Source organism: Salvelinus namaycush, chromosome 12 (assembly GCF_016432855.1).
Source record: "Salvelinus namaycush isolate Seneca chromosome 12, SaNama_1.0, whole genome shotgun sequence".
Classification (NCBI taxonomy): domain Eukaryota; kingdom Metazoa; phylum Chordata; class Actinopteri; order Salmoniformes; family Salmonidae; genus Salvelinus; species Salvelinus namaycush.
In genome coordinates this window covers 40,794,694-40,815,452 of record NC_052318.1, presented here as the reverse complement: position 1 = coordinate 40,815,452, position 20,759 = coordinate 40,794,694, and the positions used below count along the sequence as shown (strand labels likewise).

The following is a 20,759-nucleotide window of genomic DNA, read 5'->3' as shown; positions in this document are numbered from 1 at the left end:
TATTCTCACTCTCAACTGTAAGTTGAGACCCCGATTGAGTTGCTCCCAAAAGATTTGTCAAAAAAAAATAGTTATTAATATTAATAATACGGCATCCTCATATGTAGTTATGGCCCTAGTGATGTCACCATGGAAGGCAACATTCCATCCCAACAAAACAGGCTGAAATTTCAGCCGGTCTTTTCAAACAGCTCATAGACTAAAAGTGCATTATCATTATTTTCACAATTTTACAATATTATTCCAACCTCATAGTGTGGAAATATATATAAAACACAAGGAAACCACATTTCTGACTGCACTGGGCCTTTAATTATTCCCTTTTGACATTGCTGAATATCAACACACTTTTACATCCCTTTCACTTCAATGTTTACGTTTCTTGTGAGGAGAAAGAGGTAGGATGAGATACTCAAAGATTACATGATTTGGGGGGCGAGAATATTGACCGTGAAATTAGCATGATGTACCTGAATCTCATATGGATTACAATTTTATGAAGTTTAAAGAAAGATTTAGTCAGATTTTATATGGCTGTTTTAAGCCTCCCAAAAATTGGATTTGACTATTCATCAGCCTCTGTAATTTTTATGATTTTTTCCCCCACCAATTTGTTCCTACTTTAAAGTCTGCAGCCTTTTTCGGTCACTTTCCACAGACTGTATGATAAAGGTCAATGGGTTTAAGTAATTATGGTATGTTTTCTTCATTCTCGATTCCGTCAGTGGTCTCTTCCTGCTCATACGAGGCTTGTTCCCACAGTGACACATTTATGACAGTTTTCCCAAAAATGTCTGATTCACTCTCCCACATCAGAAATGTCCAGGTCCAGTCTCATATGTAATGCATCTAAAAAAAAGAAGGAGTTATATCATGGTACATACAATAATATCCTGATAATTATTGAGATAACCCAGCATGTGGAGATAATTGGATTATTTTCTTATCTTAACATTAATAATAATAATAATAATAATAGTTGATTACATTTGTAAAGCGCTTTTCATTATACAGAATAAGAATAAGATAAAAAAGAAAAACCAAACAGAAAAAAACATGCCTTGCTTATTGCATACTACTTTTGCAAATAAAGTACATTATAATGTGTGTACGTGTTGTCCTATGTTATGTTAGAAGTGTATTTTTGGCCCAGTGTGAATAATGGTGTGAATTTGTTGTGTGACTGTACTGGCTCTTGTGTTCCCTCAGGTGCCCCAGTCATCGTAGGAATGAGCATCAACATCGCTAGCATTGACTCCATCTCAGAAGTGAACATGGTGAGTTACAAAACCCCTTCTCTTACAGTAGCACTGTCCATATAGAACATTGACTCAATGTGTCTATTTTTATTTATTAGGGTTCGCGGTTAAAGCATGATGCACCCATTTTATAAACTACAATTTTGATAATTTCATTTGTTTCAATGTACAGTATACTAACAAAAATATAAATGCAACATGCAAAAATGTAAACTATTTTACTGAGTTACAGTTCATATAAGGAAATCAGTCAATTGAAATAAACTCATTAGGCCCTAATCTATGAATTTCACATGGCTGGGAATACATATATGCATCTGTCGGTCACAGATACCTTAAAAAAAAGGTAGGGGCATGGATCAGACAACCAGTCAGTATCTGGTGTGTCCCACTCCTCTTCAATGGCTGTACAAAGTTGCTGGATATTGGGGGGAACTGGAACACGCTGTCGTACACGTCAATCCAGAGCATCCCAAACATGCTCAATGGGTAACATTTCTGGCGTGTAAGCAGGCCATGGAAGAACTGGGCCATTTTCAGCTTCCAGGAATTGTGTACAGATACTCGCGACATGGGGCCGTGCATTATCATTCATAAACATGAGGTGATGGCGGCGGATGAATGGCACGTCAGTGGACCTCAGGATCTCATCACGGTATCTCTGTGCATTCAAAGTGCCATCGATAAAATGCAATTGTGTTCGTTGTCCATAGCGTATGCCTTCCCATACTATAACCCCACCGCCACCATGGGGCACTCTGTTCACAACGTTGACATCAGAAAAAACGCTTGACCACAAAACGCCATACACGTAGTCTGCGGTTGTGAGGCCTGTTGGACGTACTGCCAAATTCTCTAAAACGACGTTGGAGGTGTCTTAAGGTAGAGAAAGGAACATTAAATTATCTCGCAACAGCTCTGGTGGACGATCCTGCAGTCAGCATGCCAATTACATGCTCCCTCAAAACTTGTTGTGTAACAAAACTGAACATTTTAGAGTGGCCTTTTATTGTCCCCAGCACAAGGTGCACCTGTGTAATTATCATGCTGTTTAATCAGCTTCTTGATATGCAACACCTATCAGATGGATACATTATCTTGTCAAAGGAGAAATGCTCACTATCAGGGATGTTAACCAATTTGGACACAAAATTTGAGAGAAATTTTGGAAAAATTCTGGGATCTTTTATTTCAGCTCATGAAACATGGGACCAACACTTTACATGTACTCCCTGACGAAGGCCATGCAGCCGAAATGCGTCGGTTTTTAAAAAACTTTGTTTCTATTGAATATGCCATACTAATAAAGGCATTTTAATTAATTATATGAAGAGTGCCTTGGTCCTCCTTTCTTTTTGATGACTTTACATGTTGCGTTTTATATTTTTGTTCAGTATAGTATTGACTCAGGGGTGTGATTACTTTTTTAAATAAGATATTTCTGTACTTCATCTTCAATAAATTTGCAAAAAAATGTAAATAACATGTTTTCACTTCTTGTGTGTAGATGAGTGACATTCTTTTTAAATAAATGTTTAATACAGGCTGTAACACAACAAATAGTGGAGTAAGGGGTATGAATACTTGCTGAAGGCACTGTATGACCTCCACATAGCACATGTATGGTGTATTTCAGGTGTTATATTTTTGTTCGGTGTATTTGTAATGCAATAATACCATTTCAGTCAATCATATTTGGCCTTGCAAACATTGGATAACCATAGACATGTTGTGCATCTGATTTACTTGATTATATTACGTATTTAACTTCTGTTTATTAGAGAGCGGTGAGAAATCAGGCTCAGTCTTCTTCTTTAAAGAAGACAACATGGCTGGTGTCTCTGCAATGACATCATTCTGTCTCTCTGCTCTCCGTTGTATTTTCTTTTCTTTAATGTGGCACAGACACACTCAAGAGTTCACTCCCCCCCACAAGCCAGAGGAGCTTTGTTTTTGTATTCTGGATTTGTTCTCCCTGCAATGTTGCCATTTCGAATCACGAGAGTATTTTCATCCAGTTTCAAGCAATAGCACATTTTATTTTTAATTTGTTAGAGGTAGTCACTCATGTACAAAGCTGTTTTCTTTATTTTTAAGAGCAAGCACGTGAGGCGCTTTGATATATTCATTTTTTATTTCTGAGATTTATTTTCTACTCCGGTGTTTTTGAAGACACAGCAAGTTTTATCTTATGTTTTATGTTATTTTTGTTTCCCTGGACATTTGAGAAGGTAGCATCAGGTGCAGGGCTGAAAAGGTTGAAAAAGGTTCCTGTGAACAAAGACAGACACAAAACAATATGACTAGCTTGGTTTCCATCCAATTGGAGACATATATCCATGCGAATATTTAAAATCGGCATTAAAACAATATGTGCATTTTCCCACCAGAGATGTGTTTGCATCAAATTGACTTGTTGCAGATTTGCAACTCTACTGATGGGTTTTCTCACAAAAAAAAAGTGCGTTATATAACGAGTGTGCCCACTCTGGTATTGGAACGTGAGCTCTAGCCAACAGCTTGCAGATACAATGCGGGTATAGCCTACATGATGAGATTATTATGGACAAAAGAGCAAGATTTTTTCTATTTGTCAAACGGCAGTCAAGCATCGTTGATCATGTCACCAGAATAAGACCCTCAATATTTATTAGAAAGGATCATCAAGTTCATCACCTTGCACTTTCACCTCCCTGTGAATATTATCTTATTTCATCTGTAGCCTAATAAACGGCATGCTTTCCCGACGAGTCGTAGTGGAGGACCACACAATGTCATTATTATATCAATATTTGTGCATTAAAAGCATTTCCCCCGATATTTCTCGCATAGTTAATTTTACCGACACAAAAAGATCCCGCCTTAGCTGGCGTATTTTGTTTTGTTGACATTTGGAAAGTTTACCGACAAAGGCCTGTCATTACATTTTTTTATCCGACATGTACTTTACTCGCATAAAAAGGTTGGATGGAAACCTGGTTATTGTCAATTTGGAAAACATTGTATAATCTCAACATGTATGTTATGTCTAACGCCATAACTCGTCTATTTTAGCTGTTCATTTTTGTATTTTGTCAGCCAGCCAACATAGTCATAGCTAAAGAAAACCACATCGTTTCAGACGAAAGCCATGAAAAACAAAATTACTTTGTGTTAGTATTTCATTTCATTAATTTTTTTTCACGATGCAGCAAGTATATTTTTTTCTGGAAAATATGGAATATTCTTCTGATAGGGTACACCCTGTGAGAATATAGGTCATTTTATGTCCAGCTGAATAACCACTAAGATTAGCTCTGTCCGCTTATAAAATGTGATGTATATTATGGTTTTAAGACAATTATATTGAGATTTCGGGACACTGAGGTTCCCAGAATAATTGGCAGCATTTATCATGCGAAACTCAGAAATACTGTACTGTCACTGGAGGTGTTCAACTTAACTTGGCCTTTAAATCACTTCCCTGTAAGTCTCCCATTTTCATTATGTTTCCATTGTATCCTTGAAAAACACTGTTAATGCTTTTTGATATACTCTGCACATAATGACTATGATGATACGTTTAGATGTACATATATTTATGCACATTGGGTAGTAAGTGTATGGTGTAGGATAGGGCAATTACAGTAAGGGTAACTTATACTTCCCATAGTTGAAGCTTTTGTCAATGCATACACTCTTCGAAAAAAAAGGTTCCAAAAGGGTTATTTGGCTGTCCCCATAGGAGAACCCTTTGGAGAACCTACATGGAACCCAAAAGGGTTCTACCTGGAACCAAAAGGATTCTACCTGGAAAGGTTCTTCAAAGGGTTCTCCCATGAGGACAGCCAAATAATGTGTTATCTAGGTTCTAGATAACACATTTTTTTCTAAGAGTGTAGCAACTATTTTTTTCCCAATCTCACGGTGCTGTTTGCCCTTTTTCCACAGGATTACACCATCACAATGTATTTCCAGCAAAGTTGGCGAGACAAGCGGTTGGCATACGCTGAGCTGCCCCTCAACCTGACTCTGGATAACCGTGTAGCAGACCAGCTGTGGCTCCCAGACACCTACTTCCTCAATGACAAGAAGTCCTTCCTGCATGGCGTGACAGTGAAGAACCGTATGATTCGACTGCATCCTGATGGCACCGTGTTATATGGGCTCAGGTACAGCTAACTTTCATTGGAATTCTACTGTAACTAAACTGGTTAAAGCCTGGCCTGTCAGACAGGACTGGAAGAGACCTTGGGAAGGCATATGAGAAACTAGGTCTGTGTCTAAATAGTATCATGGCCCTCCTGCCTTTTCACTTTCCTTACTTCCATAAAAAATAACATGAGTCCAGAGAATCCCTGATAAAAGCACGACTAACTTAAATTATTTAGCTGAATTTCTGATGACAGGATTCAATTGTAAGTAGTTAAAGCCTACCTTGACAATTACATGACATGCTAATACCTGACATATACACTGAGTATACCTCCTCCCCCCACACACACTTTTTACCCTCAGAACAGCCTCAATTCGGCGTGGCATGGACTCTACAATTTGTCGAAAGCGTTCCACAGGGATGCTGGCCCATGTTGAATCCAATGTTTCCCACAGTTGTGTCAAGTTGTCTGGATGTCCTTAAGGTGGAGGACCAATCTTGATCCACATGGGAAACTGTTGAGCGTGAAAACCCCAGCAGCTTTGCAGTTATTGATGCAAACTGGTGTGCCTGGCGCCTAATACGACACCCTTTCAAAGGCACTTAAATCTTTTGTCTTGCCCATTCACCCTCTGAATGACACATGTACACAATCCATGTTTCAATTGTCTCAAAGCTTAAAATCATTATTTAACCTGTCTCCTCCCCTTCATCAACACTGATTGAAGTTGATTTAACAGTCACATCAATAAGGGATCATAGCTTTCACCTGGATTCACCTGGTCAGTCTATGTCATGGAAGAAACTGTATACTCAGTCAAGTCCAAAAGTATTGGCACCCTTGATAAAGATGAGTAAAAAAAGACTGTAAATTAAATTATACAAATACTGAGCTATATTGTATACAAAAAAATAGATAATTATATTATTTGATACTAATACAATTGCTCAGAGAAAGAGATTTTTGTTTAACAAGTAATACTTTTGTTTCTCAAAAAAATAGAGTACGGGGCAAAATGATTGACACCCCTGTTTAACATACCTTTCAGTACCCCACCTTAATGGCACTGAGCCTTTTTCTTGTGTTTTATGAGATTGGAAGACACATTAGGAGGGATCTTCGATCATTCCTCCATACATAATCTTTACGGATCCTTAATATCCTTTGTCCTTTGCTTATGGACTGTCCTCTTCAATTCAAAACACAGGTTTTCAATGGGGATCAAGTTCAGAGAAATATAGATTTCGTGGTCAATTAACCATTTCTTTATGGATTTTGGTGTGTGCTTGGGGTCAATGTCTTGCTGGAAGATCCACTTGCAGCCAAGTTTGTCTGCATAAGCTTCTTTCTTTCGACGCCAAACCCACCACTGTTGTTCGTGGCCAAAGAGCTCTATTTTCATGTCATCCAACAAATGTAAATGTCTGGAGTTTTCTAAACGGCACATGGATTGGAACTGGTGCTTTGGTCAGATGACATGAAAATAGAGCTGTTTGGCCACGTACACCAGCGGTGGATTTGGTGTTGAAAAACAGAAGCATATGCAGAAAAGTACCTCATAACTACGGTCAAATATGATGGTGGATCTTTGATGTTATGGGGCTATTTTTCTTCCACTGGTCTTGGGGCCCTTGTTAAGGTCAACGGAATCATGAACTTTGCTCAGTACCATGACTTTTTAGCCAAAAAACTGGTTGCCTCTACCAGGAGGCTGAAACTTCCAATAAGACAATGACCCCAAGCACACATCAATATCCAAAAAGGAGGTTAAATGACCATAAAATGGCCATGTCAGTCTCCGGACTTGAACCCCATTGGTATGTGTGTGAATTGAAGAAGGCAGTCCACTGACAAAGCATATTAAGGATCTGGGCAGATTGTGTATCTAGGAATGGTCTAAGATCCCTCCCAATGTGTTCTCCAATCTCATAAAACATTTTTGAAAAAGTGGCATTATCCTCGCAAGGTGAGGTACTGAAAACAGTCGTTTTGACACCATTTTTGGGGTATAAAAATGAGTTTAAAAAAAAAGTTGATTCTCTACAGATGGTCATACTATCAACAAACTATCTGTTGATAAGCAACTGTCTGCTAAGTTTGTGGTTAGGGTTAGGGTAGTTGAAATGTGGTCAGTCCACTCTGGCCTTGATGTTAACGTCCACAGATGGACCGAGTGGACCAAATCTGAACCTATCATAGACGTATGTTTCCCAAGTTTGGATAGCACAGTACTGGACCAGGTTTCCCAAAAGCATATTAAGGCTAAGTTCATTGTTAGAACCTTCGTAGGAACATTGTTAAAATCTCTGAACTGTTTCCCGAAACCGTCGTTATTAACGTTGCACTTGAAAACGCTCGTTACCTAACGTCTGCCTCAGACTACTCGTAGAATTGCGTTGTTAGATGCTTTTTTGCCCTCGCGCGTCACTTATACACAGAAGATCTTTGCTGAACATAGAATCACATGGTTTATCCGTCTGTACTGAACTCTACTTTACTGCACTGTACTGTACTCTGCTGTGATGTCCAAACTTGTGAAAAAATGAAGAGAATTACATTGATTTCCATAATTACGCATTTCTGTGTAGTACATATCAGGGACCCATGATGTAAACCCATTCCCTTAATTCCGTTACCAGGTGTAAATCCACTTCACTTACTGTAGTTCAAAAACTCAAATAGATTTTTTCTAACTCAAGGTGTCATGTCATAGCTGACACACCCATTATTTCCGCAGACATCTTTGAATCTTAGTACGAAGCAGATATTTAATAGAGTTTGTGGAAAACGTTGTCGCATGAAAACCTGACTGGAGATTTTTCCATAATTCCGTTACCAAACTTTGCATCTGCACAGTTCTTCCACTAAATTAGTTTTTGTAAAATGTTCAGTGGAAATTGTTAAATGTAGTCCTTGTACATAGAGCTAAACTTTGAAATTAATGGTTTTTGTTTGGCATTGTCACGTTCCTGACCTTATTTCCTTTGTTTAGTCTTTGTTTAGTTGGTCAGGACGTGAGCTGGGTGGGCATTCTATGTTTTGTGTTTCTATGTTGGGTTTGTTGTTTGGCCTAATATGGTTCTCAATCAGAGGCAGGTGTTTGTCATTGTCTCTGATTGGGAACCATATTAAGGTAGCCTGTGTGTTCATCTGTTCTGTGTTCCCATGTTCAGGACTGTAGCGTTCTCGGTTCCTTCTGTCAATTTGTTGTTTTTGTTCGTCGTTTAAATATCCTAATTAAAATATGGATTATCATCACGCTGCATTTTGGTCCTCCTCTCTTTCACCCGAAGACAGCCGTTACAGGCATACATTTTAAGGTGAAAATACTGAGTCAAAACCTAATTCCCTTACCATTGAATTGCCCAGATGGACTATCCAAATAATGTGTTACCCCAAAAAATATGACTTGCTAAACAAAATATCTTTCTCTGAGAAATTGTACTAGTATAAAATGTAGCATACAAAATATCTCAGTATTTGCATTATTTATTTTATACAGTCTTTTTTTCTCATCTTTATCAAGGGTGCCAATCATTTTGGACCTGACTGTACACATGGTACACATGTACTTGCGCTTTTAAATAAATTAATTTGACTTAACTTTATTTGTTTAGCATCATGTGTCTCCGGTGAATGGAGGCCTCAGAAGACAAGACAGAGAATCACTGTTCTTTGGGTTAAAATAATGCTGATGTGCTTTGGCCAATGATGTTTGTTTCTTTGTTACACAAGGCAGTCCCATTTTGAAATGTTTCAAAGCAAAAACCTAATTCAGTTGCAACTGTTAATTATAGGAAGCTTACAGCTAAATGTACATATGCTGCTGTAATGGCTATATTACTATCTTATGCGTAGCTCTATTATGAGGTTCTATTACCTCATTCCACTTCACAATCAGTGGAGATGGCATTTTGCTCTTGTCATGTCCCTATTGTCTGCAAGATTAAATATAGCTTAGGTAAGCCTCTGGAAAAGGATTGTGTTATTTTCCAGAATGGGGGACTTAGCGCATGCCCTTGCTCATTGACATGAGATACATGATAGCATTATCAGTGTCTGCAAGAGAATGGCAGTCTTCTCCATTCTTTGGTGGTTTTTCAGCCAGTCAGCATACACTTTGTTAACACTGCCTCACTAAATCACTCTGAGATTGTTCATATCAACTAGGTCCTCATCCCCAGTCCACCCCACCAAACACAGGGACATCTTGGTGTCTGTCTCAGAGGGGTAGATGTTTTAGGATCTGTCAGACAGACTGTGGTATTAATGAGAATTTGATGATGTTTGGAAGTGAGACGGGAAACTAATGGTCTGGTAAATGCTTATTTAATATGTCTCTTGGTGGAATCAGCTGTGGGTGCAGAGGAAGGAGCGAGGGAGGGAGGGAGGGAGGGGCGGAATTGGTCGTAGCATCTCTTGTTACCCAGAGGGAGTTGGTGAAAAGGTGGAAGGATGAAGTGAGGACAATGTCATGCCTGTGTAGAGTACAGATTGCCTGTAGGGTATATATTCATGATTGAAACAAATATGCCTCTATGACTTATCATGAAGACCATGATCCCTTTACCATTCATGGGAAGACATTCCTGTTCATTTGATTGGCATGTGAGCTTCTCTTACATGAGATGGAACATACAGTATAAGCCTGGAATGTTTTCAGCAGGCATGACACGGGGACACAACATTATTTTGACTGTGCAACAGAATGAATGTAGCACTATTGTATGCAGCAGTCGCAATTGTATGTAGCAGTCACTAATGTATTTAGCAGTCATAATTTTATGTAGCAGTAACCATTGTATGTAGCAGTCACCATTATATGTAGCAGTCACTATTGTATTTAGCAGTCACTATTATATGTAGCAGTCACTATTGTATGTAGTAGAGTCACTATTACAATGTAGCAGTCGCTATTGTATGTAGCAGTCACTATTATATGTAGCAGTCACTATTGTATGTAGCAGTCACTATTACAATGTAGCAGTCGCTATTGTATGTAGCGGTTGCTATTGTATGTAGCAGTCACTGTTGTATATAGCAGTCACTATTGTATGTAGCACTCACTAATATATTTAGCAGTCACCATTGTATGTAGCAGTCACGTTTGCATGTAGCAGTCACCATTGTATGTAGCACTCACTATTGTATGTAGCGTCAACATTGTATGTAGCACTCACTAATGTATGTAGCAGTCACTATTGTATGTAGCAGTCGCTATTGTATGTAGCGGTTGCTATTGTATGTAGCAGTCACTGTTGTATATAGCAGTCACTATTGTATGTAGCAGCCGTTATTGTATGTAGCACTCATTAATATATTTAGCAGTCACCATTGTATGTAGTAGTCACCATTGTATGTAGCAGTCACGTTTGCATGTAGCAGTCACCATTGTATGTAGCACTCACTATTGTATGTAGCAGTCACTATTGTATGTAGCAGTCGTTATTGTATGTAGCACTCACTATTGCATGTAGCAGTCACCATTTTATGTAGCAGTCACCATTGCATGTAGCAGTCACCATTGTATGTAGCAGTCACTATTGTATGTAGCAGTCACCATTGTATGTAGCAGTCACTATTGTATGTAGCAGTCACCATTGTATGTAGCAGTCACTTTTGCATGTAGCAGTCCCCATTGCATGTAGCAGGTGTGACACGGGGACACAACATGTATGTATGTAGCAGTCAACATTTTATGTAGCAGTCACTATTGCATGTAGCAGTCACTATTGCATGTAGCAGTCACCATTGTATGTAGCACTCACTATTGTATGTAGCAGTCAACGTTGTATGTGGCACTCACTAATGTATGTAGCAGTCACTATTGTATGAAGCAGTCGTTATTGTATGTAGCACTCACTATTGCATGTAGCAGTCATCATTTTATGTAGCAGACACTATTGTGTATAGCAGTCACTGTTGTATGTACCAGTCACTATTGTATGTAGCAGTCACTATTGCATGTAACAGTCACTATTGTATGTAGCACTCACTATTGTATGAAGAAGTCACTATTATATGGAGGAGTCGCTAATGTATGTAGCAGTTGTTATTGTATGTAGCAGTCACTATTGTATGTAGCAGTCACTATTGTATGTAGCTGCCACTTTTATTTTTAGCCATTGATAATTGAAGGATATATCACATAACTCTTGAGCTTAGTTCAACTGTTGTACTGCATCAGAACCCCAAATAAGCTTTTTTTTACTCCAATGTTTAGAAACAATGTAAATCAACACTATTGTATGTGGCAGTCGTTATTGTATGTAGCAGTTACTATTGTATGTAACAGTCACTATTGTATGTAGCAGTCACTAATGTATGTAGCAGTCACTATTGCATGTTGTAGTCACCGTTGTATGTAGCAGTCACCATTGTACATACTAGTCACTATTGTATGTGGCAGTCATTATTGTATTTTGCAGTCACCATTGTATGTTGCAGTCACCATTGTATGTATCAGTCAATATTGTATGTGCTTGTCACAATTGTATGTTGCAGTCACTATTGTATGTAGCAGTTGTTATTGTATGTAGCAGTCACTATTGTATGTAGCGGTCACCATTGTATATAGCAGTCACTATTGTATGGAGCAGTCACTATTGTATGTAGCAGTCACTATTGTATGGAGCAGTCACTAATGTATGTAGCAGTCACTATTGTATGTAACAGTCACTATTGTATGTAGCAGTCATTATTGTATGGAGCAGTCACTATTGCATGTAACAGTCACTATTGTATGTAGCAGTCACTAATGTATGTAGCAGTCACTATTGTATGTTGCAGTCACCGTTGAATGTAGCCGTCACCATTGTACATACTAGTCACTATTGTATGTAGCAGTCATTATTGTATGGAGCAGTCACTATTGTATGTAGCAGTCACTAATGTATGTAGCCGTCACTATTGTATGTTGCAGTCACCGTTGAATGTAGCCATCACCATTGTACATACTAGTCACTATTGTATGTTGCAGTCACTATTGTATGTAGCAGTTGTTATTGCATGTAGCAGTCACTATTGTATGTAGCAGTTACTATTGTATGTAGCAGTCACTATTGTATGTAGCAGTCGCTATTGTATGTAGCTGCCACTTTTATTGTATGTAGCAGTCACTATTGTATTTAGCAGTCGTTATTGTCTGTAGCAGTCATTATTGTATTTTGCACACACCATTGTATTTAGCAGTCACCATTGTGTGTAGCTGTCACCATTGTATGTAGCAGTCACTATTGCATGTATCTGTCGTTATTGTATGTAGCAGTCACTATTGTATGTAGCTGTCACTAATATATATAGCAGTCACTATTGTATTAAGCTGTCACTACTGTATGAAGCAGTCACTGTTATATGGAGCAGTTACTATTGTATGGAGCAGTTGTTATTGTATGTATTGGTCACCATTGTATGTAGCAGTCACTATTGTATGTAGCAATCGTTATTGTATGTAGCAGTCATTATTGTTTTATGCATTCACCATTGTATATAGCAGTCACCATTGTATGTAGCTGTCACTAATGTATATAGCAGTCACTATTGTATTAAGCTGTCACTATTGTATGTAGCAGTCGTTATTTTATGTAGTGGTCACCATTGTATGTAGCAGTCACTATTGTATGTAGCAGTCACTATTGTATGTAGCAGTCGTTATTGTATGTAGCAGCCACTATTGTATGTAGTAGTCACTATTGTATGTAGCAGTCATTATTGTATGTAGTTTTCACTATTGTATGTTGCAGTGGTTATTGTATGTAGCAGTCACTATTGTATGTAGCAATCGTTATTGTATGTAGCAGTCATTATTGTTTTATGCATTCACCATTGTATATAGCAGTCACCATTGTATGTAGCTGTCACTAATGTATATAGCAGTCACTATTGTATTAAGCTGTCACTATTGTATGTAGCAGTCACTATTGTATGTAGTAGTCACTATTGTATGTAGCAGCCACTATTGTATGTAGCAGTCACTATTGTATGTAGCAGTCGTTAATGTTTGTAGCAGTCATTATTCTATTTTGCAGTCACCATTGTATGTTGCGGTCACTATTGTATGTATCTTTCGTCATTGTATGTAGCATTCACTATTGTATTAAGCAGTCACTATTGTATAATGCAGTCACTATTATATGGAGCAGTCACTATTGTATGTAGCGGTCACTATTGTATGTAGTGGTCACTATTGTATGTACCATTTACTATTGCATGTAGCAGTCACTATTGTACTGCACAAGACAAACAAATATAGTGCACCACTTATTTCTGTTTATTTGTTTGACTGGAAAGGAGGCTCACTTCCCATCCAGAATTCTGTGCCCCAGAAAAAAGCCACAAAACACCCTCCTCATCCCTCATCACCACAATGTCCCAGTTTCATCAATGAAACATCCCAGACAGTGAGTCTGCAGTGAGGTGCCCACAGGGACCCACCCAGAGGACTGGGGGGCTGCTGGGGGGAGAGGAGCATCTGGGGCCCTTTTAAAGTAGCACAGCAGCCAGAGCCCCAAGGGACACAGGCTTCTTTTTCTTTCCCCAACATTTTGCAGCTTTGCTTTACATTAGTCATTTACAGTAAAGTTGTGAGATAGAAAACAATGTACAATGCGAAGTGAAATGTACTTGGTCTATGATAAAGCCGGAGGGGAGTGATAATGAGGTTGTGTTGTGCCATGGGGAGAGTCAGAATAATTTTGCCACGGCATTATGTCCTAACGCACCAAAGTAGAGGGAGTCAAAAAGTATATCGTCCCAAACGGTGACTCGCTGTATTGAAATGGGTTCTGTTTTCATCATGGTTGTATAGGCCCTGCTAACACTTCACATTGTTTTCCTATTGCACTCAATACACTTCACCAGTACCTGTGCATGTGTTTGACAGTAGTTGTGGTGGCTTGTATTAGCCTGCACACTGGGAATCTTTTGCAATGTGCTGAAATGTCCTGCAGTCTGGAAGACAGCATGGACTCAGCTATCCTACATTGGGCATCCCAAATGTAAAATAGGCTGTTGTAAAGGGTAAACTCCCCACCACTCTCTCCCGCCCCCTAACACACACAAATTGTTTACCTTTCAAACTCTCCCCATGAATGTGACGGTGCATCTGACACACAGGGGTGATGAGTTGAAACTCAATTCGTTTTCCCATTCAGGCAAACCAGTGAGCTCCCTAGTTCATTTACACAAAAAACCTGAAAGCAGGCACAAGCTGGTATGATTTAACAGCACAAATGTAATTACTAAAATGTGCTGCACTAGTTAATATCTCAGTTCAATGCCATAAACTCCCACACTAATAATCTGTAAGCAGTGCACTTTTCTGTCACGTTCCTGACCTGTTTTCTGTTGTTTTTGAACTTTGTTTAGTTGGTCAGGACGTGAGCTGGGTGGGTAGTCTATGTTATGTGTTTCTATGTTGGGTTAAATGTGTTGCCTGATATGGTTCTCAATTAGGGGCAGGTGTTTGACGTTTCCTCTGATTGAGAACCATATTAAGGTAGGCTGTTCTCACTGTTTGTTTGTGGGTGATTGTTCCTGTGTCTGTGTCTGTTTGCACCACACGGGACTGTTTCGTTTGTTCGTTCGTTTGGCTAGTCTTTCCTGTTCGTGCGTTCTTCGTGTCTATGTAAGTTCTCAAGTTCAGGTCTGTCTACGTCGTTTTGTTGTTTTGTTTCTATTCAAGTGTTCTTCGTATGTTCGTCTTTGCTTTAATAAATATTCATTATGTCTACATACCTCGCTGCGTGTTGGTCCGATCCATGCTCCTCCTCATCCGAGGAGGAGGAATATGACGAACGTTACATTTTCCTGCGTTTCTGGATTTATTGAAATGGAATACAATGAATGTACACCCCTCATAAACACACGTGGCGGAAACATATACGTATAGCAGTCAATCACAATTTAGTGTGAGATTAAAGCATATACATTTTGTTTCATTTTTCAACTGATTCAATGTATCCCAAGGGAATAAAACAAGCTTGGTGAATTTACTTTCTGCGTTTGATTGTTGGCTTTTGGGCTTGAATGAATTAGATGTTTACATTAAGCATTAAAGATGTACAGTTGAAGTCGGAAGTTTACATACACCTTAGCCAAATACATTTTTCACAATTCCTGACATTTAATCCTCGTAAAAATTCCCTGTCTTAGGTCAGTTAGGATCACCACCTTATTTTAAGAATGTGAAATGTCAGAATAATAGTAAAGAGAATGATTTATTTCAGCTTTTATTTCTTTCATCACATTCCCAGTGGGTCAGAAGTTTACATACACTCAATTAGTATTTGGTAGCATTGCCTTTAAATTGTTTAACCTGGGTCAAACGTTTCGGGTAGCCTTCCACAAGCTTCCCACAATAAATTGGGTGAATTTTGGCCCATTCCTCCTGACAGAGCTGGTGTAACTGAGTCAGGTTTGTAGGCCTCCTTGCTCGCACATGCTTTTTCAGTTCTGCCCACAAATTTTATATAGGATTGAGGTCAGGGCTTTGTGATTGCCACTCCAATACCTTGACTTTGTTGTCCTTAAGCCATTTTGCCACAACTTTGGAAGTATGCTTGGGGTTATTGTTCATTTGGAAGACCCATTTGCGACCAAGCTTTAACTTCCTGACTGATGTCCTGAGATGTTGCTTCAATATACCCACATAATTTTCCTGCCTCATGATGCCATCTATTTTGTGAAGTGCACCAGTCCCTCCTGCAGCAAAGCACCCCCACAACATGATGCTGCCACCCCCGTGCTTCACGGTTGGGATGGTGTTCTTCGGCTTGCAAGCCTCCCCCTTTTTCCTCCAAACATAACGATGGTCATTATGGCCAAACAGTTCTATTTGTGTTTCATCAGACCAGAGGACATTTCTCCAAAAAGTACGATCTTTGTCCCCATGTGCAGTTGCAAACCGTAGTCTGGCTTTTTTATGGCGGTTTTGGAGCAGTGGCTTCTTCCTTGCTGAGCGGCCTTTCAGGCTATGTCAATATAGGACTCGTTTTACTGTGGATATAGATACTTTTGTACCGGTTTCCTCCAGCATCTTTACAAGGTCCTTTGCTGTTGTTCTGGGATTGATTTGCACTTTTCGCACCAAAGTACGTTAATCTCTAGGAGACAGAACACGTCTCCTTCCTGAGCGGTATGACAGCTGCGTGGTCCCATGGTGTTTATACTTGCGTACTATTGTTTGTACAGATGAACGTGGTACCTTCAGGCATTTGGAAATTGCTCCCAAGGATGAACCAGACTTGTGGAGGTCTACAATTTTTTTTCTGGGGTCTTGGCTGATTTCTTTTGATTTTCCCATGATGTCAAGCAACGAGGCACTGATTTTGAAGTTAGGCCTTGGAATACATCCACAGGTACACCTCCAATTGACTCAAATGATGTCAATTAGCCTATCAGAAGCTTCTAAAGCCATGACATCATTTTCTGGAATTTTCCAAGCTGTTTAAAGGCACAGTCAACTTAGTGTATGTAAACTTCTGACCCACTGGAATTGTGATACAGGGAATTACAAGTGAAATAATCTGTCTGTAAACAATTGTTGGAAAAATTACTTAGATGTCCTCACCGACTTGCCAAAACTATAGTTTGTTAACAAGAAATTTGTGGAGTGGTTGAAAAATGAGTTTTTAATGACTCCAACCTAAGTGTATGTAAACTTCTGACTTCAACTGTACCTATGGTTTTGTTTGACGTTTTAACAGCTTGAATTAATTCATGATGTTTCTATAGGTAGAACTGTAAATATGGAGCAAACGGCTCCAGTTGTGTGCGAGGTTGCAGTCACAACATAGATCAGGGCTGTCATGAGGCCTATATATAAGCACTAAAATGCTGCTCACTGAGATACCATTTCTTATTCCAACCTCTCTCCGTTTGGAATCCACTTGCCTCAGTCAGAACACATTCCCAACAACCTCACTTTCTGCAATTTCATTCATTCAAAATTCATAAAGAACTGACCACGGCTATTATGGAAGATCTCAAACAGTGGGCCAGATTATTAGAAACTGACCTAAATGTATCTTCCTCTTCTTCCCCCATCCCTTCTCATCCCTCGCTCCTAGAAATCAGACTTCAGACAGGTTGTATCCAACACTAGCTTGCCAATGATTGCATTTCCTTTTTTATTTTTTTCCCAACACGAGACAACTGCCTAACATTGCTCAATTAAAGATCCACATCGTGCAGTGAAGGCTAAGCTACGATTTCTTAAAGGTTACCAAGGTAACAGCGGTTCTCTCTACCCTCTATTTTCTCTCACCCTCTATGTCTCTGCTCTCTATCTTTTCCAGAATAACCACCACAGCAGCTTGCATGATGGACTTGAGGAGGTACCCCCTCGACGAACAGAACTGCACCTTGGAAATCGAAAGCTGTAGGTGGACTTAATACAAACGTCTTCTACCCCATTCCTCTCCACTCTAGCTAAGTAACCTCCCATCCCTCCCCCAACTACCTGCCTTGGCTTCTCAAGCATCTCAGCAGGAATGTCTTCCTGCCATTTTCACTGGGTATCACAGCGTTTTAAAAACACAGCAAGGGACTGCCCATGATTGCAGGCAGTTTGTGTTCTTTTTCATAATTCAGCTCACGTCTCTATACATTTAAGGCAAAAGTCAACTTTTAGACCTGTCATACTGTTTGTCTCTAGACAAAAAATACAAAAGGAGCCTTTTGCATCTCAAGTTGTTTCTGTCAATATTCACAAAACATATTTGGAATTGAACCATTTGTATTATCCTTACTGAAAGATGAAGCCCAAGTCCTTAGGCCAAAATTCTCCATACAGTCTTACTTCACCCTCTAGCTTTTACTCCCGGGTGGTTCTGATGTATCTTTGGGTGGTTCTAATATGTCTTTGACTCCCGGGTGGTTCTGATGTATCTTTGGGTGGTTCTAATATCTTTGACTCCCGGGTGGTTCTGATGTATCTTTTACTCCCGGGTGGTTCTGATGTATCTTTTACTCCCGGGTGGTTCTGATGTATCTTTTACTCCCGGGTGGTTCTGATGTATCTTTGGGTGGTTCTAATATGTCTTTGACTCCCGGGTGGTTCTGATGTATCTTTGGGTGGTTCTAATATCTTTGACTCCCGGGTGGTTCTGATGTATCTTTTACTCCCGGGTGGTTCTGATGTATCTTTTACTCCCGGGTGGTTCTGATGTATCTTTGGGTGGTTCTAATATGTCTTTGACTCCCGGGTGGTTCTGATGTATCTTTGGGTGGTTCTAATATCTTTGACTCCCGGGTGGTTCTGATGTATCTTTTACTCCCGGGTGGTTCTGATGTATCTTTTACTCCCGGGTGGTTCTGATGTATCTTTTACTCCCGGGTGGTTCTGATGTATCTTTGGGTGGTTCTAATGTATTTTTGACTCCTGGGTGGTTCTGATGTATCTTTGACTGGAGTGGTTCTGGGTGCAGTCTGCAGAGGCCTGATGTCAGCATGGGTGGTTCTGATGTATCTTTGACTCCTGGGTGGTTCTGATGTATCTTTGACTCTGGGGTGGTTCTGATGTATCTTTGACTCTGGGGTGGTTCTGATGTATCTTTGACTCTGGGGTGGTTCTGATGTATCTTTGACTCCGGGGTGGTTTAGGTCTAAGCTGTACTGATGTATCTTTGACTCCCGGGTGGTTCTGATGTATCTTTGGGTGGTTCTGATGTATCTTTGACTCTGGTGTGGTTCTGATGTATCTTTGACTCCGGGGTGGTTTAGGTCTAAGCTGTACTGATGTATCTTTGGGTGGTTCTGATGTATCTTTGACTCCGGGGTGGTTTAGGTCTAAGCTGTACTGATGTATCTTTGACTGGGGTGGTTCTGGGTCCAGTCTGCAGAGGCCTGCTGTCAGCAGATGTGATCATTATGGAACATTTAAAGCAGCTATCCTGGCCAACATTATTGGCATCATTGACTCTGAGTGCCATTTCTTATAGACGTGTTAACTCAGAGGGCAGTGACTGCATTGACAGAAGCAGGTGACATTTTTAATGCTTGCTTGTATTTCAATTAGAAGCCGTTACATATTGACCACTGAATGCAACTTGAGCGGGCAGATGGACCCCGTCTGTCATAACAACATCGATGCTCCTTTCATGGCAAAGCAGCACAGAGGCATGGCATTGGAGGGATATCTTTATCAACCCAAATTCCCTTAATTTTACAGCCAGAGTGAAAAAGGTTTGTCACATCCTAACTTATGCAAATGTGAAACATGCAATGTATGCAGAGAAGTCACAGCTACAGTATTCCTCTCCAAACCAATGATTTCATGCCATTGATTTCCCCACTAGTGACAGCCAAGCAACATAACATGTCCATGGCTTGGCCCTACCTAGGTCCCCATAGACATAAAGTGTAATTATGGATAGACCTACCACATCCATAACCCCACACCCTCAATAACATATTTTTCCACTACATGTCGATAAGGGAGGAAATCTGGACATGCTGTGAAATTAAAATCTTCTATATCCTGCTACATGTTGGGAGAGGCAGAATGCCATGGGGGATAAAATTCATTAACAACCGTTCAATATCATAGATTAACAAGGAGCATCCACTTATGAAAACATGTCAAATTCAAATTCAGTTCCTGGACCTCTAACTTTAGAAAAAGATTAAAAGTGGATGAATGGTGCTCCGGTGCTGGCTGGTATATAACCATGGACAGAGAGCTGGCACAGCCAGGGGGCAGAAGAGTGGTCATTAAATGTAAATACAGTAAAGGCACCTATATCCAGGAAATGTAATTGCCATGAGGTTTAACAGTGAATGTAAGGCAGTATATCGCCTGAACTGCACTACATAAATCTACCTTACACTTCTCGCTTTGATTCCACTGGCATTTTGATGGAGCCCCGTGGAGTCAACATGAATCATAAACAGAAGCATGACTTGACACGTGATAAATATTCATGTTTGTCTGACGTAACTTAGCCATGTCATTATGCATGCTCTTATATAGTTCAGTTTTGCTGAAGTGGGAGACATACATAAGCTTAGACCATATTCTATACAGTACCAATGGAATGAAGGCCTATTTTCCTCTGCTTTGGTCTATTCGGCTTTCCCTAATGTCTAAGGTGAGAGGTTGTACCAGTACTGAACCTGTTCATTCTCCTCTCATCCCCTCCACCTATTCTCTGTAACCTGGGACAGATGGGTACACCACAGACGACATAGTGTTCTACTGGCATGGAGGGGACAATGCGGTGACGGGGGTGGACAAACTGGAGCTTCCCCAGTTCTCCATCGTGGCGCTTCGGCTGGTGTCCAGGGAGGTCAGGTTTACCACAGGTAAGGCCTCCACTTCAACACCTCCTATCTGTGCTGAAGGGGTATAGTATGGCATAAGAAT

At 39.9% G+C, this 20,759-nt stretch overlaps 1 protein-coding gene across 1 annotated transcript in view; it reads left to right on the top strand.

Annotated features, from left to right (window-relative positions):
* Positions 1-20,759, top strand: part of LOC120057223 (gamma-aminobutyric acid receptor subunit beta-4-like) — a 62,916-nt gene that overhangs the window by 38,796 nt on the left and 3,361 nt on the right. The window contains exons 2-5 of the mRNA XM_039005757.1: positions 1,210-1,277; positions 5,190-5,410; positions 17,692-17,774; positions 20,561-20,698. Of these exons, the coding sequence (XP_038861685.1) occupies positions 1,230-1,277; positions 5,190-5,410; positions 17,692-17,774; positions 20,561-20,698 (490 nt within the window). The 5' untranslated portion in view covers positions 1,210-1,229. The remainder of the gene's footprint in view (positions 1-1,209; positions 1,278-5,189; positions 5,411-17,691; positions 17,775-20,560; positions 20,699-20,759) is intronic.